At 33.4% G+C, this 26,540-nt stretch overlaps 1 protein-coding gene across 1 annotated transcript; it reads right to left on the minus strand.

The window, feature by feature from the left end:
• Window positions 1-326: 326 nt before the first annotated feature.
• Window positions 327-12,342, minus strand: LOC113690397 (uncharacterized). Its single transcript, XM_072050760.1, has 5 exons — window positions 12,148-12,342; window positions 10,805-10,974; window positions 10,610-10,700; window positions 2,942-10,066; window positions 327-792 (listed from the first exon to the last, which is right to left on the minus strand). Exon 4 carries the CDS (start codon window positions 5,688-5,690, stop codon window positions 4,128-4,130), a length of 1,563 nt encoding a protein of 520 aa, XP_071906861.1. The 5' UTR covers window positions 5,691-10,066; window positions 10,610-10,700; window positions 10,805-10,974; window positions 12,148-12,342; the 3' UTR covers window positions 327-792; window positions 2,942-4,127.
• Between the last annotated feature and the right edge of the window lie 14,198 nt (window positions 12,343-26,540).

Consider the following 26,540-nt stretch of genomic DNA (forward strand, 5'->3'; position numbering starts at 1 on the left):
GCTAATGAACTCCTACAACTACCAGAAAGTAGCTTAAAATTTCAATGAATAAAGATATTTCAACCAAATGTTTTAGCCAAATGGAAACTGCGGGTCTTATTATCCAAAAGAAACATATATCAGATTATTAAAGAAAAATGACATAAACCACCAACAGATCAGTGCACAGGCTAAGTATCAACAAAACGACACACTGCAGCGCTGCAAAGGAATTTTGCCATCATCATCTCTAAACTTGCTGGCTGATGACCATCGCACCACTTCAAGAGCAATGGAATTTTGCCACAAACAGCTGTAAAGCAGTTTAACAATCTTAAAATGGCTACTTGGCTGTTAATCTCACTACTTTATAACAAAAACGGGTGCAAAGGAATTGGTATATTACTTTAAGCTGAATTCTGGAAACCTAGTACTTCCAAAACAAGGCAAGTGGTTTTCCTATAAATACAAAAGATAATGACAAAAAAAAAAAAAAAACACTATGCAGCTCAAGAGACTTTCCAAGAATGTGATGCTTGCTTATAACACAGTTTCTGTTGCTTCCTCTCTCAAATAAATTCATGGCAATAAACGATCCTCGCTGCCATCACATAGTAAGTACTGCATTCGACACCCCAATATTTCTTGAATCTCTCGAGAAAAATCAAACGAAGTCTTTGACCCTTTGCCATAAATGCTTTTCCCAGCTTCTCATTTTGCACTAAATGATCGAATACCAAGTCCACAAATTCTTCGCAATAACCTTCTATCTTCATAATCTGCCAACACATATTTTTGGTTTGGGCAGCATTCCTGCAATGGGTAAGCATTCAAACCAAGCTCAGAGTTATGTTCATGATTAAAACATACAGAACAAGTAGTAAGAGACGTCAACAGTCATGTTGTTCAGAAAAACAGTGGGTACAAGAAGGCTGAAGACTGGAATATATTGGAGTACTCATACTCAAGTGAATTTCAACCTAAAATTGGGGAAAAAAAAGCAATAAGAAATTTATTAAATTATCCGAAGTTAATTGCTAGGTTATCAATTTACGGCCAGCACATGTTAGTAAATATTAACTAAATTGACAAATAAAATGGTTGCATGGTTACATAACACAGAAGAATCTCAACCAAATTCATCCGCCAGTTCAACTGTCTAAAAGATGCACTATTCCAAGGTACAAGGGATTAGAATACCATGCCAACAACGATCTTCAATCTGCAAATCATGATCAGATATTTCCAAAGTCTTACCATAAAGTCTATAATACATATGGTAGTAGATAATTTTCCACTATATTGAAATGGCACTTAAGAGGGGCGTTAAGCATGATTCCTGAACTACCAAAAGCTGAATACTGAAGAGTTGACTGACAATCATGACCCAAGAAAGAATGTCCACAAATCCAAAGCTTAGACCACTCAGTCAGTCAAATGTTAAATGATGCACGCATCTATAACCAACTTGTAGAAGTCAAAAGCATAAGGAGGACTCTATATTACTTAATAGCAAGTAGCATATCAAACACAAAGATCAGTTCCCAAATGCAAAATAACATAACAAGCAATTTAGCCAGTCAAGCTTTTGCTTTTGCCAGTTGCTATATTCTCGGAAAGTAATTTTGTTAACCAGACACCAAAAAGATGCAACTGTAAAAAGCTTTATTTCTGGATATGTAAAGACTAATCCAAGAAATTTAGAAGGTGACTTTCATGGTCCAAGTATACAAAACTTGAGTTCTTCAAGTGCTGCACCATCCTCTCCAAAACCCAAAACTTAGGAAGCTGTGCAATTTTCTCTCCAAATCAACCTTTATTTATGCTGTATAAACTAGAATCCAAAAATAAGTTTTGCCACAAAATGTGCAGCCAGGTCATCAAACAACTTGATATTTGGTATCAGGTAACGAAAACTAATTATCATCTTCTTTAAGGACCAACTTAAGCAACAAGCCAAGCAGAATACCACAAAACATGCAGTCATTTAAGACACAAAATTGAAGAAAGAATAATTCGTCTTTGATGTAAGCAGATAATCAACTTAAGTAACAAGCCAAGGAGAATACCTCAGTATAACCATTACCAATACCCACACCTTTTGAATCAGAAAATAATCATAACTGAAACCTTTATCCTAGGAATTTACATCAATACACAACTTGCAGCAACACCAACACCGCTATTGCCAACATTACGCAGTTAGGTCTGCAACATTGATTCTAACAACTATGTCTTCTTTCGACAACTTCCACACAAAAAAAACAGAGCACTCTCCAAGGATCAGTTTCCACCAAGAGAAAATTGCTTAGTGTCTTTAAATAGTCACAATCAACATCTTGTTCATCTGATCATACTACAAGCAATAACCACTGATTACAACAAAAACAAGAATGTAAGCTTAATGAAACAGTCCAAGCTCCCATGTCCATTGTGCAGCTTCGTAAAAATCATTAAAGGACATTGCTCTAAACAAACTAGTATACAACACTAGAACACCAGCAAATGCCAACAATTGAAATCCACAAGAAGCTTAGGAGGACAAAATGATAATCCATCAACAACAGTAACAAACATATTCAATTACAACTCCCTCAATAGTCCATATCCTAAAGAACAAAATCTGCTCCAAATGAACAAACTGAATGCCTAAGTCAAGCAACTCTCCACCCAAAATCTTTAAAGATAGTCAGAATTGCAAGTTCAAGTTCCCAATAGATAAAAGCCAGTGAAATTAATAATCAGATTCCAAGAATCATAAAACCCCCAAAACTCAGCAGCCAAATTAATTCATTAGCATCAATCAAATCAAATGTAACCCTAATCAGGTAAGAAATAACTAAAACAAAAGCAACCCACAAAAATTCATTCCAATCCAACTTCAAGAATCTACACCAGTAATTCTAGACAATTTTTCAAAGGAAAAGGGAGGGAAAAAAAAACTAATAAGAAACCATTATACCTCTGAAAATACTTAAGGAGTCTTTGCCCTTGTTGGAGATGCTGTTGCAGGAACGGAGATGCTGGGCAACCGGACACCACTCCCGAAAATGCTAGTAGGCTGCTTGGCCCAGCCCATCTACAGAATTTAGGTTTTGTTGTACTATATTGGCCCATCTACTTGGAAGCTGCCGTTGACTTTTCAGCCTCAAGATTGCACCCGCTTTGTTTACTATTAAACTAAATTTTCCATGTCATTCAAATCCTAAATTTCTTGGAGTAAATCAATCTAAAGACCACTAAGTGCTATCCATAAGCAAGAGGAAGCTCGACACCATCCATTGGCTAATGAGGAAAGAATATTAGATGCTTCATTTTCAGTGTTTGATATTGTCACGTGATATACTAGTACCAATTATTGATCACCAAATAATGGTGACAGGCCACTATTATTACTTGATAATTAAGGATTGCTATTAGTGGATTAATAGCTGCAAATGGAACACGCAATACCCTCTCATAACACACCAAAAAAATTAGTGTACATGGAGCATCAGTGTAATATCTTTAATTCAAAAAAGTGCAAATATGTACAAATAACAAAGCAAAAACTGAGAAAATTTGGAATAATTTGTTTGTCAATGTAAATCGCATATACACCATCCCAAAGTTACCAATAATTTCACCACCAATACTTCACCAACTCAAAAAACCATCACTCTCTAAAAAGAGAGAAATATGAATATCCAATTAACATGATAAGAACGCAGAATTAACTTGCTAACAAAACAAATAAGTAAATTATAGGTGTTAGGAATGAAAAGATGTTATGAGAATTGTACAAAGCGATTCGGTTAGAGGGGCTCAAAACATATATTGCAAGTAACCAAAGCAGACTTGTAGCACTTGCACTACTGCTTCAAAGCTCTCAAAACCTGAATCCGCTCATGTCCTGACGATAAATAGATAAAATTCCTCTTACAAACGACATGATGAATTTGAAACACTGTAGGTTGAGACCCACAAAGTATACCACTCTACCACGCGACCTTGTCGACAAACTAATAGAGCAGGATATCCGCCAGATAGGACATTTGCTCTTTCAGCAAGAAACAGTACAACACAATTCATCTTATGCTTCAATTTTTTGAGGTTGAATTGTCATCTTCACGTTTGTCGTCCAAAGATTTTGGTCTAGAGCTAAAGATTCAAGTCTTTTGAAAACTTTCTGGCATGAGATGCCTAGCTTCTAACCCTTTACACAAACTGGTTGCCACTTCTTCTTTGCCATCTTTACAAAGTCCATTGCAAAGCTCTGATAAAGTACCTGGATCAGGGGAAATGGATCTCTCAAGCATCTCCCTCAAAACCATAGCAGCTCCATCATAATCCTCATTCTCAATGAAAGTGGATATCAGCATCCCCAGTGTTGCTTTGTTTGGATGACAACCAGTCCTTATCATGCTTCTGTAGAGTTGAAGAGCACGCTCAGAGTTCTTTCTAACACATTGCCCAGTTATAATAGCAGAGAAGGTAGAAGAGTTTGGAACAAATTTTTCTCTATCCAGCTCTTTCACCAGATATGCAGCTTTCCTTGTCTTTCCCTCTTTACATAGTCCCAAAATCAATGCATTGTAAGTGATTATATCTGCCTTAATACCATTTACTGACATCTCCTCAAAAAGACGACCAGCCATCTCACTGTTCTCCGCTTGGCTGTAACCGTCAATCAATATATTGTAGGATATAGTATTAGGAGCAACATCCATGGTTTTCATTTCCTTGAAAAGCTTACCAGCTTCGTGCAACTTCCCTGCCTTGCAAAAAGCATTCATGAGGGTGTTGTACGTAACCTCATTTGGACGGAGCACATTCTTCTCCATGAGCTTCTTGAGCTTCAGACTAGTGCTCAGAAGACCTTGACTACAGTATCCTGCAATCAATGTATTATACGATGCGACAGTTGGACTAATATTCATCTTCTCCATCTCCTTAAACACCTTAACTGCCTTTTCTGTATTCCCCAATTTGGTGAAAGCACCAATCACCATGTTAAGAGTATAAACATTTGGGGAAATATGGGACCTTTGCATTTCTTTGTAAAATGATAATGCAATATCAGACCTATTCAAACTAATCAACGAGCTCAAGTATGCATTGCAAGACTCAATTGTAGGCAAGAACCCGTATTCCTTCATAAGACTAAATGTGTCTGTGGCATTCCTAAACTTCTTCAGATGTGCATAAGTCTTGAACAATGCATCAAAAACACGGGGTGAAGAATCACAAATTCGATAGGAATACACTAAGGCCTCAAACAATTTAGAAGGAAGATCCAATGAACCCAAACTCAATTGAATGACTCTCCTAAGGATTGTCTCAGCAGACTTAAATTTCCTATTTTTAGTAAGAATATGCAGAATGATGGAATGTGTTTGAAGGGTAATTGAGCTCGAGTTCTTGAGTTCAACCCACTTGAAAAATTCAAGTGAAAGAACGTAATCCTTTTGCGTTCTCAACAATAAATGCTTAACTCGAAATGGGGTCAAACCAGAGGCCAATTTATCAAGCTTACACCAATCAAAATGTATAAGATGACTATGAGCAACGTTCACATAATCAAGGTCTTGGCCTTTAGGTTCAGGGATGGTTCCATGTGGCAGAGGAATTGGATTCCACTTCCTTTCTATCAATTTCGCCACATTTGTTAATTCCATAGAAGTTCTTGGGGTTGAAATTTTCTGAAATGGGATCTTTGGGGACTTCATCATTGGCTAAAATCACTTCCAAATGATTCTCGGACAAGCCCGATGAAAACTAATTGAAAGAAAGTAAACTGACAGAGCATGCAAACTCTTGTCACAAAACAATCCACTATCAATCGTTCCGAGAGAGAGGAGTTAATAGCCTGGCAAATGGAGAAGGGTCCCACTTTGCAGCCCACAACACACACCAAGCCATGGCTCTTTTCACAATCACCACATATTTTGATTATTGGAGGAGCCCAGAAAATTGCGCAGAATTTTCATCACAAGACACGAGATAAATACTCATTGAGACTTTTGACAAGCACCTCACAGACATACAGAGCATACCACCGTGCCACAGACTTTTTTGACTGCCGAAGCCACATTTCCAACGCTCACCCACCCAACCACTGACCCTTCAAAAAATTCGAGTCATAGAACACTTGAAACCGCAACAGTGGGAGGCCCTCAACAGTCAAAATAACCTCATTCTACCTTAGCTGTAGTGAAGCAACAAAAGGCATAACATGAGACTTTTGAGTTTTGTAGGTCTATTTCAACTAATTCACCATTTCTGTGTCTTCCGTTGCTGAAATTTATCCAAAAGATGCATGTATTTCAATTCCAAGCACTAAATTTTAGGGGTATGGGAAGGGGAGGTAAAAATAAGAATAATAATAACAATAATAATCTCGCTTCATTCGAGTACACCGACCAAAACAAATGGGGGGAAGGGCATGTTTCCTAGTGCAGGTTTCCCGGGTCCCCTTGACCGTTTTCGAGGCGGGCATATTTATTCTTCTAACCAATGTTTTAAAAACCAGACCGTTAATTGAATCGGTGAAGTGAAAGGATCGAGGTTCAACCGGTCGAACCGGTTCAATCTCGATTCAATGAATTTTTTTAAAAATTATTTATATAAATATATATATGTACAAAATAAGACATGTAATGGATTAATTTAATACTTTATATGATGAAAGGTTTACTATTTTTTAATAACTTGGATTTTTTAAAAATAAATTTTTTAAATTATAAGTTAAAACAAATAAATTTCATCTCGATTTCAATTATGTCTAAATCCAATCCAAAAATATCACAATATTTTAAAATTATACAAAATTCACGTCTATGAGAATTTAGATAATGTGAACTTAAATTTTAATTTACGTTTTAGATATTGCAATTTAAAAAATGAAGTTTGGAGTTCGAAGGAAGTGAAGAAAATTGAAAATAGAAATGTAAACTTGATAAAAAACAAAAAATGAGATAAAAGTGAGTGGTTGTAGCATTAAATAATTTGGGTTAAAAAAATAATTCTTTCTTAACTTTTTTCAATTTAATGGACAAAAACCAAATTCAAAGATGGAAGAAAACATCAATAAATTAAAAATAAAGAGGTTTGATTAAAAAGGGAGTGACAAAAAAAAAAGAGGATAGAGAGAGAGAGAGAGAGTTGAAAATTAAAAAGAAAGAGCCATGAGAGGATGAGATTTTGTAAGAAAAATGGAAAAAAGAAATATAAGTGTTTGCTTTATATAAATAAGTTATCAAAAAAAACTAATAAGATGTGACGGTGCAACGGTTAATACATTGGTCTTCTATTACAAAGATCTTGAGTTCGAATCTTGATAGCTGCATTTTACAAAAAAAAAAAAAAAAGAAAAAGAGGAAGGTTGAAAAGCGGTTCAATCGCGGTTTTTACGGTTCGACCGGTTCTTGACCGGTTTTCTGACAAAGTCAACTATGGCATTGAACCGGACCGGTGCCATGGCCGGTTCGCGGTTCAACCGGCCGGTCCGGTCCGGTTTTCAAAACATTGCTTCTAACCCATTACCACTTATTCTCCTGCTTTTAGAGCTGACTCGGCACAAAGAGTCATTACATGTTTCAGATCATATGACAAGATCACAATAGGTAGGTAGAATTCATTTAATTACAGGGCTAATTCATTATTCTGAAGAATTCATTTACTTCATTGAACAGTATCACTCAGGTAGTGGCAGTGCCATCATTGTTCGATTTTTCAGCTTTAGTCAGGGCTGTGAGACCAAGTATGCTGGCAGAGATTCTAATCTAAAAGCTTAAAAGTTAAAAATGGGATATTTGGTTTGTAACTTCAGTAATAGCTGAAATTAAATTGAAGACAGATTATGTGGTATCTTTGATTTTGCTTCCTGGATTTTTCTGAGTGAACTTTTTAGAAGCTCTAAAAGCAATGTTTGTCATGGTGGACAGTCATTTGCCTACTAGAAAAGGAGGGTAAAGGCTGGGGTATTCGCAAAGAATGGAAATTGATTTCAGAAGTGAAAGAGAGTGCAACTATAAAAGAATGGCCCAAGTGCAGGTCCCAATTCACACACTTTTGAAGGCATGGTAATAAGTAAAATGCTCTCAATCGAAAGTTTCAGGGACTTGGCACTATACCAAAAGGTTGATATCATGATTTTCAATATTATTGCATTTTACTGAGATCAAGAACTCCATGGCAAGGTATTTGAAGGAACTCAATGTATTTGTGTGGTGCATTAGTTTGTGAATTGTTACTAACTTTTACATATGATTGCCAATTAGTCAAGTAATCAACATCAGACACTGCTTTACATGATGGTTCGTAATTGGAATACTTCTTCAAGTGTATGAATTCATTTCCATATTCTGTGCTAACATGAGATTAGAAGTGAATAAGCAACTAGCAGCTCTAATCCAAAATAAACAACTGTTGGTAATAAGTAAAATGCTCTCAATCGAAAGTTTCAGGGACTTGGCACTATACCAAAAGGTTGATATCATGATTTTCAATATTATTGCATTTTACTGAGATCAAGAACTCCATGGCAAGGTATTTGAAGGAACTCAATGTATTTGTGTGGTGCATTAGTTTGTGAATTGTTACTAACTTTTACATATGATTGCCAATTAGTCAAGTAATCAACATCAGACACTGCTTTACATGATGGTTCGTAATTGGAATACTTCTTCAAGTGTATGAATTCATTTCCATATTCTGTGCTAACATGAGATTAGAAGTGAATAAGCAACTAGCAGCTCTAATCCAAAATAAACAACTGTTGGTAGTGCAATGCACTATCACAAAGGTCTTTTTTAGGGTCAAATACTTTTAGAAAGGGAGGAGAAGTCTTTTAGAAGGAGGTGATTCAAAAAGTGCAATCCAAGTATGTTGAAAGAGGAAGGATGCATGAATCTCAACTTATTATTCAATGAATATCTCATATATCAATGTTTATACATACCTCACTTGCATATTGAAGTAAAACACATAAGACAGATAAATAAAATAACAACAATAGCAACAAGAATGAAAATCATGACAGCCCATCTAATTTTAGCCCTCCACAATCAATCTTCTGTAAATGAATAATGTGACAGCCCATCTAATTCTAGCATTCTAGAACTCATTTTCTGTACACAAAAGATGTAAGATTTTGTCAAGCAAAAACTGGTTTAGACCTATATAACAACATGTAGCATGTAGTGTTCTTTTGAAGTTTTAATTACGCAGGCTTTTGCATCAGAGCAACTATTTATGAAGATAAATCCATTCAGGCATGAAAGCCCCATGGATAGAAATTAGAACCTGGCTCAGTTCCAGCTTTCCACAATGTGAAAAGAACATCTGAAAGCTAGTGTTTCTTGATGTCACTGGAATATCAAGTGCTCTCTCTCATTGTTTGTCCTGGCCTAAAAGTTCTAGACTTATTATTTTTAATGTCTAAACAATGTGACTTTAAATTTACATGCTTCCAAAATTAGGGACATAACCTCAGCTAAATGTGTACAAGTATAACTCCTTAGAAAAACAAAAACTTTTAACTTGAAAATGCCAAAATGGGACCAGAATAAGGTTTTTTTCCTGATATTCTAGAAGCTGGAACTTGGCACTTGGAAATAAAGTCAAGTGATGAAGCAAGCAGAATACATGTGATAAATGATAAGATTAAATGATTTAGGACAGATAGAGATATCATCAGAAACAGGGAAAGGTGCTCCAACATTTCCAAATCATCTAGACGTTTTAGAGAACTACGAAGCCTAGCCTTGACAGTGAATGAAGACTTTGAAATTTGCCAACAAGAACTCCATCAATATATTCATTGCTCGAGAAAAGGACCAAAGGAATTCATGAGTCTATCTGAAATTAAACGCTGATAAGTACTGCTATAAATAAAAGATTTGTGCAGCCCTTACAGAAGCTACCATTGCTTAACAACCCAACAAGATAAACCCAGCAAGTACCTTTTTCTGTTTTGGTGATATTGTCCCCAGTTCCCCAGGATGTATATGGACTATGTCCTGTGTAAGTCCGGTTTTACTTCTCGCTGCATCTTCTTTATTGGAGTACTTATTTGTGGTTTCTTGTATTTGCCAAGACGACAAACCTGAGTGATCATTTTACAACAGAGTCGTCATTGCCATTGGGTGATTCTCTTGCTGCTATGTCAAAACATTCATTGATTTGGGAATATATCCAAAGCCTTCTGTGTTTCCACGGTTATATTAAGTTAATGGAACTGAAAAGTTTAAGGCTGATCCGATAGAATTGGAGGAAGGATCTTTTTTTGGTTTCAAAGTTTTGCCTTATATTATTAATTAACCCCTTTTCAATCAAGCAGCTATGGCAAGAATCAGCCCATGGCTTCACAAACTCAATGAATGCACTAAAATGGTCTCACCAGATTGTAAGAAAAACACTACCCTACCCTAGATTCCTAGAATCATAAAACCGCCAAAACTCAGCAGCCAAATTAATTCACATTAGCATCAAACAAATCAAATGTAACCCTAATCAGGTAAGAACAAACTAAAACAAAAGCAACCCACAAAAATTCATTCCAATCTGACTTCAAGAATCTACACCAGTAATTGTAGACAATTTTTCAAAGGAAAAGGGAGGAAAAAAACCTAATAAGAGACCATCATACCTCTGAAAATACCTTCACCTTGTTGGAGATGGTGTTGCAGGAACGGGGATGTGATGTCGCTGTTAGAGTGGGGATGAGCCGTTGATATTGGCTGCTTTTAAAGGAAAAAAAATGAGAGAGAGAGAGAGAGAGAGAGATATGATAATTGCAGCTGATTTTTAAAAGGAGAATAACCTAATTGGAAGAGTAGCTTACCTCTGAAAATGGGTCTTCGCTGGAGCTGGAGATGCCGCCGACAAAGAAGGAATTGGTTTGCCGATGAGATGTCGCTGCCGATAGTCTTTTATTGATGGTTTCAGTCGTCTCAAAGTTTTTCATAGTCTTTTATTGATGGTTTCAGTTGTCTCAAAGTTTTTCATTGAAGGCTGTGAAAAGAAGAGGCTGTGATTTTACGAAGGGAAAATAACTTCACAATGATAGATAAGGGAGTTATTTTCCTTCTCTCAGTGTAACTTATTTTCCATCAGAAATCATTTTCCCAAATTAGATTGTGTCCAAACAGTGGAAAATTTGGAAAACATTTTCCCGTCCAACCAAACAGACCCAAAAGCTATATAGTTATCCGCTACCACTCTAATATACTTCTTATATACTCATTTGCTTCTATATACCCATTCTTATATGTAACTACCACAATATAAGGAGCTAGATTGTCATAAAAAGAGTTCAGCCTGGCAAATATGACTTTCAAATTTAAGGTCAGCTAATAACAAAACTAAAATAATTATAGTAGTTATACTAAGGATTAATTGAACCACATAGTTGGCCAATAATTCCAGCTATATTCATTGTATATGGCAGCAAATGAAAATACTATTGTAATACCATGGTCATAGTGCAATTAAGTATGAAGTTTATATTACATCAGTAAAATTGTTTAATTATCATCCTGCCTACGTCATGAATGACCTAAACTTTGCCAAAGTTAATCTAATAAAGTAGATAAGCTCAAGTTGCTTGAGGATTAATATATCTAAGTTTGCAATTATATCGATGGTTCTGGAAACAGAGAGATTATACGGGTTATATCTCAGGCGAAATAGAACATAGTACATTCCATTTTGATGAAACTAGGGGGATTAACAAGCTAGGAGTGAAGACTCCATAAAAAATTATGCCAGATGACCAAATGTTTTCCTCACAGTTCAAGAATCAGGCAAGTCCTCGTTACTGCCACATTTGGCAAAAGACAAAGATTGTAATAAAATCCATATAGTTATCCACTAACACACTAATATACTTCTTATTCCATTTAACAACCACAATCCGTCAGCAAATAGGTAATGCAAACTAAAACTCAACCAGTAGCAAAAGAATTGGGCAAAAATTTTCATCTAAAATAAAAATTAGAGCAACAAAACTTAGGAAAAATCGAAACAATTAGTCATCTAAATAATGAAACCAGGGATCATTGCACCCAAAACTCAAACAACTCCAAAAGAATTTAGGCAGGAATTTTCAGAAAAAAAAAAAGGAATATTAGGGCAAAAATATTTGGGAAGAAAATTAGGGAGAAACAAGAGAGAGAAAGAACCTACCTGTCCTACGGAAAATTGGTGAAAACACTTCCCCTCCCGCACCGGAGAGTCATGGTAGATCATGGATTTCACGTAGAGGCCAGAGACTGAGAGATAAAAGTGAAGGATAGAAATGAGAAAGGGGCAATAAATCCCAGCGTGGTTTTGCGAGAGACGTCAGGTGATAAAAGCAGCAAGAGATAAAGCGGGCACTTGGGCATTTGTGTGTGTGTGTGTGTGTGCATTTTTTTTTTTTCTTGGCATTTTCAGCCAAAAATATTTTCACTCTATCACGCCACTTTTTTTGGCCTTGGGTTTCAACAAATTTTTTATTTCACCAATTCCAATATTTTTTTAATGAAATTTGTACTATTTTCAATTTTGTTCGTAAGTATATATTTATGAAATTTGTACTATTTTTCAATTTTACTCATGTATTATAATTCATTATTTTCACTCTATCTGCCACTTTTTTCGCCTTTGGTTTGAACAAAATTTTGATTTCACTATTTCCTTCCTTAAGCCAAAATTTTTTGTGAATTTTTTTAAACTATTTTTCAGTTTTATTTGAAGTACAAGATTTTACTGATATATTATAACTCCTTAATTTTAACATAAAAAAGAAAAATCTTAATCATGTGTTGGCAAATTTTTTTAAATTCATACAAGTGGAAAAAAAATACTTTTATTCAACTTCTAATCATTCATACAAATGCTACTACCAGTATCTCGAGATTGCAAAACAAGAATATTGCATTTAATTTGGATAGGAGAAAATTTTGTTAGTTTCACCTAATAGTAGAGTATGGTTTTAGCTGTTTTAAACTAAAGAATCATGCATGTTATATGCTAAATTTGCATGAAGTTATAGTAGTAGTTCTAATTTGTTAGAGAAATGTGTATTAGCTTTGACTTTTAGCAAATCAACATTCATTTTTCAAGAAATAATAGTAATTAGTAGTCCTAATATGATTAATTATCTTTATACTATGACTTGAATAGTACTAATTTCATCACAATGAGTGATCCAATATATAATGTAGTAGAAAGTACTTGACAGTCAAATAATTTTATTGTTTCAACCACGGATCAACTAGATTTGAGGAAACCTTAATTTAGTGACCAATGTTGAGATACTAGGATTTAGACATCTTGAGTTCTAATCCTCCTTTTTTTCTTTCTTGCTTTTTAAATTCCACCCTTTCTTTGTTAAATTTTTTTTTTGGAAAAAAGATCAATTAGATGGGAAATTTTTTTTTCCAAAAATAATGTTTTTACTATTAGTCAAACATAAAACTTCACACTTAATTTATTACCTTGGAATAAAAAAATGCATAATTAAAGCAATGTAACTAAAGAGTTAAGAGCTTATCTACTTTAATAACTCGTTCAATTTAAAAGGTCTTGCAGGCTGACAATTTCTAGGTATTGATAAGTAACTACATATTTCTTAGTTTTTTAATAAATCATTCTAATTCAAGCATATTAATATGACTAATTTGACTAAAATAGTTAAATTTTCAAATTTACATGAAAACCAAGAGGCTTAAAATTGTAGGATAGTCAAATAGTTTCATTAGAAACAAATCAACATAAATAGTAATATATCATCAAAGTTGTAAAACTTTTAAGATATTTCAATGTTGACATATAATTATCAATAAGACTATTCACCATTGCAGTGAAAAGAAGGTACAAAGATTCAGTGACAACATAGTAAAGTTGTCAACAAAAAAGAGATAGTAATAGCGATGATGTGACGTCCCCACCTCTCCCTAGGGTGAACCCTAGAGTATCAACGGGACACCTGCCCAACTCTTGTCAAAACTCACGCACTCATTTAAGTTTAATAAAGAACCACAAGTCAATCATCGACTTAATTTAAAAATATTTTGAATATACAAGTCCCAAAACTCCCAAGTATACCATTTACAAATACAATTCAAAATATCCAAGTATAACAAAATTTGCACTTTAATGGTCTCCAATAACATACAAAAGTATACTAGTTTCAACCAAAAGTCACTAGTTTAGAATCACTAACTTCCACCTTCAAGTCCTGTTAAGCAAAACAAACTTAAAGAAATGAGTTAACACTTAATGAGGCCAAGAAAATCAAACAAGCAAGCAAGTAGCACCAATCAATCAAATAATATACTTGAAAGTAACATTCAAATTAAATTTCATTTGAGTGCACAAGTAGGAATTAAATACACATTGAAGGATACAGGAACTCTCAGGAACTATTTCCACGTCTCGACCGATTCACGCCATTTGGGGTTAACTCTCCGTCAACTTAAGAAGTAACATGACCGTAGCGCTCCACTTACTTTCTCAATCCAACATAACACCCACTCGAATCCGGAACCAAACATTCATGTAGTGGCGATACTATTCAAGTATGCCAAGCGAGATTTCAAAAGATCAAACTACATAATTTCTTAAGATTCACCAAACTTCTCGACCAAACCCTTGCCAGCTCGAGTTACGAGATTAGCCAATGAGTTGGAGCGTTCCCACAAGTATAGTTGGTTGATGAGACAATGCTCCAATCAACTTAGAATTGTTCATAGCTCTGAGCCGGTATGAGAGGCGCCTCCTACCCGATTAGGGTGTGGTACATGCTGCCGCTCAGAGAATCGATCATAGCATTGAATCGGTATGAGAGGCACCTCCCACCCGAATAGGGTGTGATACATGCTGCCGCTCATTGTTCACGAGTTAAAACATATTCAAGTACAAGTGCAAGTCATATACATTCATTTAACAAGTATCATTTAATCAAGAGAGAGAGAGAGAGGATAAGAGCGATAAAGTACACTCTCGTCTCGGTAAATTCACATATCATATAGCACTTGTACAAATATCATTTCAATCATAGTAACATTGAACGTGCACTTGATACTTACCAAAAGTCAAGGGTAAAACAACAGTAAAAGCAAGAGGTCAGACAAGCTCCTCGGCGTCCATGTGACCACCTGAGACATGTACAATCACGATTATCTAGATACTCGACCAAAGCTAATAAGAAAAATATTTTCTTACTACTCACTCTCAAGGTTACAAGTCCAACTCAAGTTAAAGGAGTCTTTTTCACTAAATCATTGAAATAATACTAAAAGGAAACTCAAAAGTCATTTTCGAGTCAAGTCTTGGCAAGAACCCTCAGTTCTAAAAGAAAGTATCATATTTACTTTCGACACGAAAATCGAAAAAAAGGAATATGGTTTCATCTCTCAAAACTTCTAGTCCTACGCCCAAGATTTAGAATATAAGGAGCGTTCACATTTTCTAAACTAATGGAGTCAGAATTCATCAAAACTCTATTCATTTCCATAGTAAATTTTAAAGTTAAAGGTTCTAAATTTCGAATATAAACTAGTGAAATTTTCCAAAAATTACTCTAGTTAAAAAAATCCATTTTTAGAGTTCAACATTATGGAAATCAAGGGTACAAGACTAGGGGTTGAAATCCATTTTTCAAGTATGAATTGAGGTGCAATTAACCAAGAAAGTTAGGCAACCAAGAAAACGCATCAAGAGAGGTTTAATCCTTTAGGAACCAAGATTTAAAATGAAGGTCTAATGTTCAAAAAGACCTTGTATCCATCCATGAAATCAAACTTAAAATGAACTAACAATCTCAGAGGAAAGTTGAGAGTTCTTAAAAGAGCATTTTGTTTGAAACCAGAAAATTTCAGTTTTATGCAACACAGCTTGGAAAAATCATATCTCGAGTTCCGTCAGTCTAAAAATTGAAAACTTTATACTTTGGAAACTAGATTTAATATACAAAAAATCTCTAGAAGACACTTTTCCTAGATTCAAATCCGAAATCATTCAAATTTTAGCTCCAACTCACTGTTCTAGCAAGGACAAAGCAAAACAGTTTTGCATTTTCAGTAAACTTTGAAAATTTGGCAAAGTTCATAAAAATAGAATCAACCCTTGAAATTTATACCACTGATAGAACTCCAAATTTAGTTTCAAACGCAATAAATAAAACTCAATTTGGACCTTTTTACACCAAGTTACAATAGTTTTAGAAAAGCTGATTTTTAGAACCTGATTCACGGAATTTTCAGTTTTGGAGCACCTGACACAGTTTCAAAATCTGGCCATAACTAAAGTTACACAACTCAAAATTTCATGTGGTTTGTGGTGTTGAAAATAGACTCAAAATGCCAAAATTCACTAGAAGAAACTGTTTTAAAATTTATTTTATAAGAGATGAGTGAAAATGAGCTACAAACTGTAGCTATACTTGTTTTTCGAATGAAAATAGTGAGAAAAATCAGTCAAATTTACCTGTTCACTACGGCTCATAGAAAATGAATTAGAAGGTACATTTTATACTGTTGGAAAGCACTCGGATTCTAGTTTTAGATGCCACAAACGGTACTTGATTTTGAATCCTAGACGAAAAGTTATAGGCTGATACGTACACACTAGTCTGGTATCCTGATCAGAAATTTTCCAGATTTGCATTCTCACTTTAACCCAACTTTAACTCAACCAAATGAAATACTTTTTGAGAGATAATTGACACACATAAACACCAACATATAACAAGCATTTTGTCGCCAAATAACCACAAAATTCAAAATTAACATGAAGGAAATAACCAGCAAAATTTTGGACAGCATGCTCCCTTTTTCTCTTCAACTTTTCTTTTCAACTTTTCCAACCAAAACTAAGCCATAATTCATCAAAACAAGCATTAAACGCACAATAATTTCTCAACGTCACGTAAGAAGCCACCTCAAGACATCTACATAGAGTCAAGGTTCATTGAACCCATCAACAACCCAATACTTAACTAGTTAAAACTAACTAAACTAATCATAAGTTGGAAGGAAAAATGAGAGCTTTGGGGTGTTACCTTACTTCCAAGAGATGAAGATCAAACCACTAGAGTTTAAGCTCTAAACCATCAAGGTTCTTTCCTCCTTCAAGTCTCCCTTCAACCTTCAGTGATGTTCCAAGAAAAGGAGCAAGTTTGGATGTGTTTTGGAGCAAAAATGGAAGAAAAGAAGCTGAAATTTTGGCAACAAATGGTGAAGGGTGGCTGGCCAAGAGGAGAGGGGAAAGAAAAGGTTTGAGTGAGTTGTTGGTGAAGTGATGGAATGAAAGGAAGAAATGACTTAAAAGTACTTTGGTATAAAAAGTAAATAGCTCGTTCTATATAAAAAGATTTATATAGAGTAAATCCTGATACTAACAATGTTGCAATATTTCTTTCTTGAATATTTTTTAGCTTATAAGCTAGTCTAACCATTCCCATTTCTTGTAAAGTATTCAATACTTCATATTCTGCTCTTCCATCTATATTCCATTCATAAATTGAATCTCCGTCATATTTTGTAGTATGAAATTTTGATCTTTCTTTATATTGAATGTCTGAGGGATTAGATCTTGGATAACAATTTCTAGTACTTACCATCTGCCAATCTTTTTTATTACCTTTAAAAGGTTTTCTTCTTCTTATTCTGTTTATTTGGTTATCTCCTTCTTCTTTAAATTGATCTTCTATAGGTGAAATTATATCTTCATTATTTTTTGAATAACTTGATTCTTCTAATGATATTTCTTCATTTATTCCATTATCTAATGTACTTATTCTAGGGGTTTGAGTTTGAGCTTGTGCTTTTGTTGTTAAACTTTGTAATGTTTGAGATATTCTATTTAATATATTGTCTGTATTATTTACTCTTTGAATATTAACACTTTGAATTAATTCTTGTTCTCTTTCTCTAATCAAACTTTTAGGTTGAAAATGAGGTGCTGAAATATCATTAGAAAATTTTGTAACTGGTTTTTGAATGCAATCTATTTTTGTACCTATTACTTCTATATGTTGTGATATCGTATGAAGAATTTGATTTGTATAATTATTTTATTGATATAATTTTTTAATATCATCTAAATTTACAGTACTACTACTTGATTTTGCTTCTCTTCCTTTTTTAAAAGGGGATGCAATTATGTCTCCTTGTCCTATATTAATTATTACTTCTTGTAATGGAGGATGAATTGATATTACTACTTGATCATTTTTTAATTTTCATTTTTTATATAAATTAGTTTAAACATTTATTTGTGGAGTATTATATACATCATTTATTCCCATTTTTGAAACATAAAATGATAACCAAGAGAAAAAAGGAAAATCAAATTTTCTATTTTCTAACTCATTCTTCCATTCTAATATTAATTTTTCTTTACATTTAGATGATAATTGAAAAAATCAAATTCTTTTTTCTGTATTTTCTTCATCATCAAAATCTTCTTGTAAATATTTATGACTTATTTTATATTCTTTATTTCTTACATTTATTTCGCCTTTCATTTGAGAATGGGTTGGAGAATATTCTGATTGATTTTGATTAACTACTTCTGGAACAGGAGTTTTGAACTTAAATATCGAAGAACTTTCTATAGGAAAACCTGTATCAATTGATTCATAACTAGAACGTCTAGGTGGTATCCAAGAATGGCTTGAAGTTGAGGGTCTTTCTCTAAATGAAGAAAATCTCATTAAAACTTTTCCATCAGGTTCTTCTATTATATCTTCTGGATTTGTTTGTTCAATGTTTCTTGGTACTTGTGGATTTTGAATTATAAATTCGCTAGGAATAGTAATTTCATTCCATTTTAGTCTTTTTGGAGTATAAGTTGTAGGTCTATCGGCATCAACTTGTAGTAGTGTGGTTTCTTCTTTCAATGTTGGAGTCATGATGAATTTTGGATTTAATTGTGAAGACAATGGTCTATAGTACATTCTGTATATTACAGCGAAATTCTTCGTATGTTTTTCAAATTCATCTCCTTGTCAATGAATATCTAATATTACTGAATTTAAAATATGAGGATCAGTTAAATCTATTGAAAAATTTGGAGCACAGTTAAAGTAAATTGGTCCATTACATACATTTATTTGAATCATAGATAAGAGAGAGGTTTAATATCTTTTGAGTCTCGTATCTCTTAAGGCTAAATATATAGGAGCATCTACCCCAAGATGGAATAAGGGTTTTACCGCAACTTGAATTAAACCTATATGAATATATCTATATCCTTTGCTAAGATATTTTTGGATTGTATTATGATTCAATAATGGAATAGATTGATATTCTTCTTGAATAGAAATTGTTTCTTCATGAGTTTTAACTGATAGTGCTGTTTTGAAATCTAAAGGGCCTATTCTATAAATATGTTCTATTTTTTCTTCGAGAATAGTCCAATCTGAATTATTTACTGGCATATGATATTCATGACTTTGTACTATATTTGCTTGTTTTGAATTAGATCCTATCTTCAATTGTCTAAGAAATGCGGCCATGTTTGATATCTTATTTAGTCTTTTATCTTAACAGGAACAACCGAGCCTATGCGTGGAACATCTTTTCCTAGACTTACCAGCCGACTTACAAAGTTTCTAAGTCTTGTCAATGCTAAGATAAAGTCTTAAATTAGATATATAACATGAAAGCATGAATTAGAAATTTAAATGTAGAATTTAATTCAAAATTAGCAATAACTATGGTCTGGCTCTGATACCAGAACCAACCCAGGCATATGATGAAAGCATATAAAATTAAGATAAAATTGAGACATCTACATAGAGTCAAGGTTCATTGAACCCATCAACAACCCAATACTTAACTAGTTAAAACTAACTAAACTAACCATAAGTTGGAAGGAAAAATGAGAGCTTTGGGGTGTTACCTTACTTCCAAGAGATGAAGACCAAACCACTAGAGTTTAATCTCTAAACCATCAAGGTTCTTTCCTCCTTCAAGTCTCCCTTCAACCTTCAGTGATGTTCCAAGAAAAAGAGCAAGTTTGGAGTGTGTTTTGGAGCAAAAATGGAAGAAAAGAAGCTGAAATTTTTGGCAAGAAATGGTGAAGGGTGGCCGGCCAAGAGGGGAGGGGAAAGAAAAGGTTTGAGTGAGTTGTTGGTGAAGTGATGGAATGAAAGGAAGAAATGACATAAAGGTGCTTTGGTATAAAAAGTCCACAAATGTATAGTGGACAATTAGTGCTTCTAATTGAGTTTAATTTAACTCACTCACCTCTAATATCTCAATTAACTTTTCTTAGTCTACTATTAATCATCCTTATTTCTCCAAGACCACTGTACTTTCGAATCGAATTTTGCCTCGAAAAACGTGTATTCACTATTTCTCACTAAACGGGCCACAAAAAATTAAATTTACTAGCAAACATTTTTAAAATATAAAATGAGACAGTGTTCCATGCAAATGTAATTAAAAAGGATGAAATAATTTAATTGGAGCAAATGAATAAATAAATAATTAATTAAACCAGTAAAATAAAATAAAAGTAAGTAAAATAAAATTCGGGTCCTCATAGATGACATTCACCAAGTCATCACCAAAGTATTCCATTAACTCCGGCTCTCTCAAATTCTGTTGGTAGGAATATATTTGTGACGACAAATCCAAAATGTGACAGATTAGTTAGCTTGTATAAGCCAGTTGTAAAGACTTTCAAAGTTGTGGGTAAAGGACCTCATTCTGTGACAACTTTTTATCATCACTGAAAAATGTTGTCATTGATGACCAGAATTCTTGTAGTGTACAGAAAGGAATCTAAGATAACATGAATATCCTGACATTAGGAGTTCTCATAGTTGTCCTTTTTATGCGTGCCTATAGTCTAAGTAGAATGCAATATCCTATCTAAATAAAATATTTCTTTTAAGTGTAGATAAACATTTTCTATACAATATGTTTAATAGGACTACTGAATTAGCTTATTTTTGAAAAGAAAAGGCTAGCATGAGAATCAGTTGATACGGTGACGGAGAAGAGTATCATAAGCTATAAGCTTCTCCAGAACATGTATTGGATTTTTTATAGACCCACTAACCATACACTTGGACTTAAGCAAGAATAAACCAATGAAAGAAACAACTTCAACAATGCTAGGACCACTAACAAGGTTGAAAGGGTTTGTGTAATTCTCAACTCTTTCATTAGAGTAGGCATTCTACAAGCCCTCCCACCTATTTAAGAGAATAAAAATCCATCCCTATAGAACTCTCTATTCAAAACCAAAAATTAGTGCATATCATCCTAGCAGCTCAATTAACCAAGACCCCATAATATTAATCCACGAAGCAGAGTCAACATAAATCATTCTAGTATTTCAAGCAATGCAAGCAAAGATTATCATAGGTCAAAGGACAATTTATTGCTATATACTAGAGAAATTTCTTCAATTCTTCTAATTGTCTGGCTTTCGAACATCACTCACGGGCTCCGACCAACTTTGGACTGGTCAAAGTTCCCCTCTCCATACACATACAAATTCAAAAGATTCACCCAGTTAATACAAAATTTAGGTTGGGGCCTTTTCACAAGTAGATTATGGGTAAAGAAAACTCAACCAAGTTCTAGTTTAACATCAGTAAACATTAGTCAAGATTTCCATAGAGCAAACAAATTTAACCATTAATAGCTATAATATGATTAAAAAAACACATAAGCAAACTAATTCAAGAGAAAATAAGAGAAATTAGATACAACTAACATAACTTTTAGAAATCATCAAATAGGGAGGCTTAAGAAGGATGGGAGGCAAGCTTTATAGTGCTATTTCGTTGGAGAATTTGATGGTGGCATTGGCATAATCTGACAATGGTGACGGCAGCGGCAACTTCCCTGCTCCTTAGCCTTGTTCAAGGATTTTTCTTCCTAGCCACCCACAAGTAAATTCCCAAAGTATGAAACAAGCCTTCAGTTCAGTGGCAAGATGAGGGGCTTTAAAATAAATATGCAGAAAATTTATGAGGGACATGTACACAACAAAACAAAAAGCATGTTGTACATAATGAATCCCTCTCTTTTACCCTTGTCGCTTAAACCTTCAAGATTTTTCTCTCAAATTTCCAACTTTTAATCCCTCTCTTTCACCGATGTCTCTTAAACCTTCCAAAATTTTCTCTCAAATTGCTTACTTTTTTTAACAGCCATTCACCTACTTGGTTTCCCTCAAAAATCTTCCTGAATAATAATATATATTACTCCCTCAGTCCCAAATTGTTTATCACATTTTGGGTTTCCAACTTTTTAAAAATAGTGATTTAATAATAATATTAGTGGATTTGTTTTCAAAGTTACCTTCAAAATTTCAAATTTGAATTAAAATCATAGATAAAGGTAAGGATAACATTGGAAAAAGAAATGAAAAGTAAACCCGATTTTAATATGATACATACATTTTTAGATATTTCAAAATGAAAAATATGATATTTTCAACAGGACGAAGAGAGTAATTCTTACGATATTGATTATACTTTCTCATATCAACATAAAAAATACTTCTACAACATTTTATACGAGGCATACCAAAATGAGCTTTATTATCTTTTTCTTTAACTATCAGTGCCATTAATCTTTTAAGTATGTAAAATACAAATAAAAATAAAATTGGGATATACTTGGTGTAATAAAAAATTCAAAAAACATAATAGGCAATCTTTCATTGTTAAAACATGTGTAACAATCTTTTCATATGACACATCACTTTCATCAATAATTAATAATTGAGCATGAGTAAAAATTTCTTAAATTATTAGTTAAAATTCTATTCTCATAATTTTCTCCTATTACTTTTTAATTTTATTGCAGATATTGCAAAATGCTTCAAAAAATAAAAATATAGTTATCGTACTATTATCAAAGCTGATATAATAATTGAACATTGGATATCATACTGAATTACTGCTATATACTTGATCCTTAACTATATGCGACAACTTTGCTCCCTGCTTCAAATACTTGACCCTTCTAGCATAATTGCACTTTAGTGTTATTAAACTCACACTAGCACCTTTTTTCTATTTAACTGTATATGTTTTAATACTGTCTCCGTATTCATGCGTTCATTTCAATTGATACAGTTTCTTACAATTTGATATTTCCCACATTATTAGAGGAGAAGAATTTAAGGTGGTAAATACACCAACGTACATATTTTCCTTACATTTGTCTATTATTTTTGAAACCATGCAAATATCTATCAATTTTTAAAATTTTTTTACACTTCATATTTTGTCATATTTTTTTAATATTACATGCTTAATTTTAGTCGCCCCACCATAAGTAAAAATCCTATTTGTATATATACTTTTGTTTCATATTATTATTCTAATTTAATTATATAATGGTTTGTACTTTTGTTTTCTCCTATACAATTGAACATTGGATATCATATTGAATTACTACTATATACTAGATCTTTAACTATATGCGACAGCTTTGCTCCCTACTTCAAATACTAGACCCTTCTAGCATAATTGCACTTCAGTGTTATTAAACTCACATTGGCACCTTTTTCTATTTAACTGTGTATGTTTTCATACTGTCTCCATATTCATGCATGCATTTCAATTGATACAGTTTCTTACAATTTGATATTTCTCGCATTATTAGAGGAGAAGAATTTAGGGTGGTAAATACACCAACTCACGTATTTTCCTTACATTTTGTCCATTATTTTTGAAACCATGCAAATATCTTTCAATTTTTTAATTTTATTACACTTCATATTTTGTCATATTGTTTTAATATTACATGCTTAATTTTAGTTGCCCCACCATAAGTAAAAATCCTGTTTGTATATATACTTTTGTTTCATATTATTATTCTAATTTAATTATTTAATGGTTTGTACTTTTGTTTTCTCCTATACAATTTGTGCCCAAGCACAAGTTTTCACTATATTGCTGCAATTTTGTATTGATTTTCCATGTACAATCATTGACCCATTTCAGTCTCAACGTCACTTTTTAATGTCTCCCCTATATTTTTACTTCGTCTCTCCAGCTTCAAGGTAATAACTGATAGGCATGAGGTGTCTCTGTAAAAATAAATTTTTTGTCACATTTATAAATTTCTAAATATTTCACACATTTCAGCAAGTATATAGGCCATGTTTGAATATAGGGTATTAAGGGTCGATCTCCTCAAAGAAGATTGATCAACTACTGATGCTCTTTAAATTCCTGTGCTATTTAGACTATCAACAAATTAGAGAAAAGTAAAACTGTGTTAAAAATATGCAAAAAAAATAACAGTGGAAAGCTCTCAGTTCAAGGTTGTGCAAACTATCAATCAAGTGTAGTATTCGGATTATTCAGCGCTACTATCTCGGCTAACTATGGCGCAATTTTCTAAAGTATGTGATACCTATTTTCACTGGTGTATCATCCCTATCTTTAGTTAATCTATATCTATATTTGTGATTATAAAATCAACTGAATCAACTACAACCCCATTAGATTCTATGAAATTACTATAAAATAAGCCATAAAGGTGCACCTCCCCTTTCATGAGTGAACTCCCTTGGTTTAGCATTTCTTTAAATTAGTGTTAAATTCCAATTCTCATTACAAGCTTAACGTCTTGAAACTATCATAATTAATGGCCAGTTAATCTGATTGGATAAGCAAAAGTGCTAAATAACTTGTTTAAAATAACAGTATCAAATAACCAAAAAATCTCACAAACAATTCATAGATAGTTCAATCAAAATCCAAGGCATGAAACTTTAGCAACACGTAAAACAAATGAAAATCAAGATCCAAACTTGTATATTAACTAAATATGGGAATCAAATATAAGAATAAAGAGTTAGAAAGAAGAAACCTATGTCACTTGAGCTTCCAGTCTCTCTTTCTTCATCATTTAGTTTCATTGTTGTTGAGCCAAATACAAGAAAGGAACTAATCTAAGCCTACACTACCATAATCTAACCTAAGAACTAAGTTCTAGCCAAGATTTACATTTCTTTTGGTGGTTTATCTCCTCCTTTTCTTCTACAAAATCGTCCTCAAAAAGGCCTTTTTATAGAGAAGAGAAAAGAGTGAATTATTGCGCAAGTCGTAACTTTCTACAGACATGAATCCAACCATAGAATCCGCCAAAGGATTGTCTACAACTCGGCCAGATTGCATTGCTCTATTTTTGGCCTTTAAAAGTTGCTCTCTATCTTGAATCCGACGATAAATAAGTGAATCCATGGACGAATTTCTTTGTTCTGGTTTTGGATCCAATTTTGCTTCTGTCATGGACTTGATGTACAAATATCCAAGTGAAGGATTTTGAATTAGTTCTTGTACAAAATACAAAAATTGTAGTTCATTGAGTTACCTTCCAATGGATTAAAAATCAAGTTATTTTGGAGGTGTAGATGCTAAATTATATCCAAAATACCCTTGATTGATCAGAAGATAAAATTTGTTAGTATTGATGATCTTTTTGATTTCTTCATTTCACTTCATTCATTCATCAATCGCACTTCATGTATACTTGAAAACCACTTCAAATCATTAAGAATCATCCAACTATCTTCTCATTTCACTCCAAAAATATCTTCTCATTTCAACTCCTAAAATAACTAAAATACACCAAAACCAACATAAATAACCACATAAAAACATATAAAATAAGCACTTGTTACACCCCACACTTAAATCATTGCTTGTCTCAAATAGTGGAGAAAAATAAACTAATGCTATGGATTTGAAGTGATGGAAGTAATATACAATAGAGACTTATGTGTAAAGGCACAAAAGGGATGATTACTATACAAACCTTGAATTTCAATTCTAGTACTCCATAATATGAAGTGAAGGAAAGTTTATCATACCATCATTTGATGAAGTCCATGGTCATGCATTATTTTTAATTTAATCATGCTTGCTATGTAATTAGCATAATCAACAAATGTAAAAACTAAACTTATAACCACCCCTTAGAACTAAAGCACACAAAGCCAATAACTAAGAAAATCTTCACATTTTGATCAAATATCTTCTTTTTCTTCGATCTTTACATTCTTTGTTCCTATCTCATGACAATAAGTATAGCACAACCACACAACATTAATGGTAATAAATTTTTAGAAAAATTTTGGCAGAATTTCCCCTTGTATTTGGATCAAACTCTCTGTTGGTAATCCTAAAATTCAACATTTCAACCATACCACTATTATCAACTATTCAAATTTTGAAACAATTATATCAATTTTCATATGAATACCAAGGGATGCATTCAATTCCAACCATTCACCCCCCACACTTAAATTATACAACATCCTCAAAATGGCAAGGTAAGGAAAGTAAAAAGAGTACTTCATTAGTGTAGTAGGTGATTTGTCATGATTGGGTATCATTTGTACTTTTCAATCTCCAATGGTAGCATCTATTACACTTTTTGTGACGACCCCACCTCCCCCTAAGGCGAATCAAAGGGTTCGGCGGACCGCCTGCCCAACTCTCGCCGGAACTCAATACTAACAATGAGAAAATAGATTCAATGCTAAAAGAAAACTCTATTTACTCTATTACAGCTTCAAAAGTTGCATAGACCAGTTCATCAAAT

The sequence above is a fragment of the Coffea arabica genome, chromosome 5c (assembly GCF_036785885.1).
Source record: "Coffea arabica cultivar ET-39 chromosome 5c, Coffea Arabica ET-39 HiFi, whole genome shotgun sequence".
In the NCBI taxonomy this organism is placed as follows: domain Eukaryota; kingdom Viridiplantae; phylum Streptophyta; class Magnoliopsida; order Gentianales; family Rubiaceae; genus Coffea; species Coffea arabica.

Excerpts from the sequence above, each read along its gene's own strand:
- LOC113690397 (XM_072050760.1), bottom strand. The coding sequence starts at position 5,690 with ATGATGAAGTCCCCAAAGATCCCATTTCAGAAAATTTCAACCCCAAGA.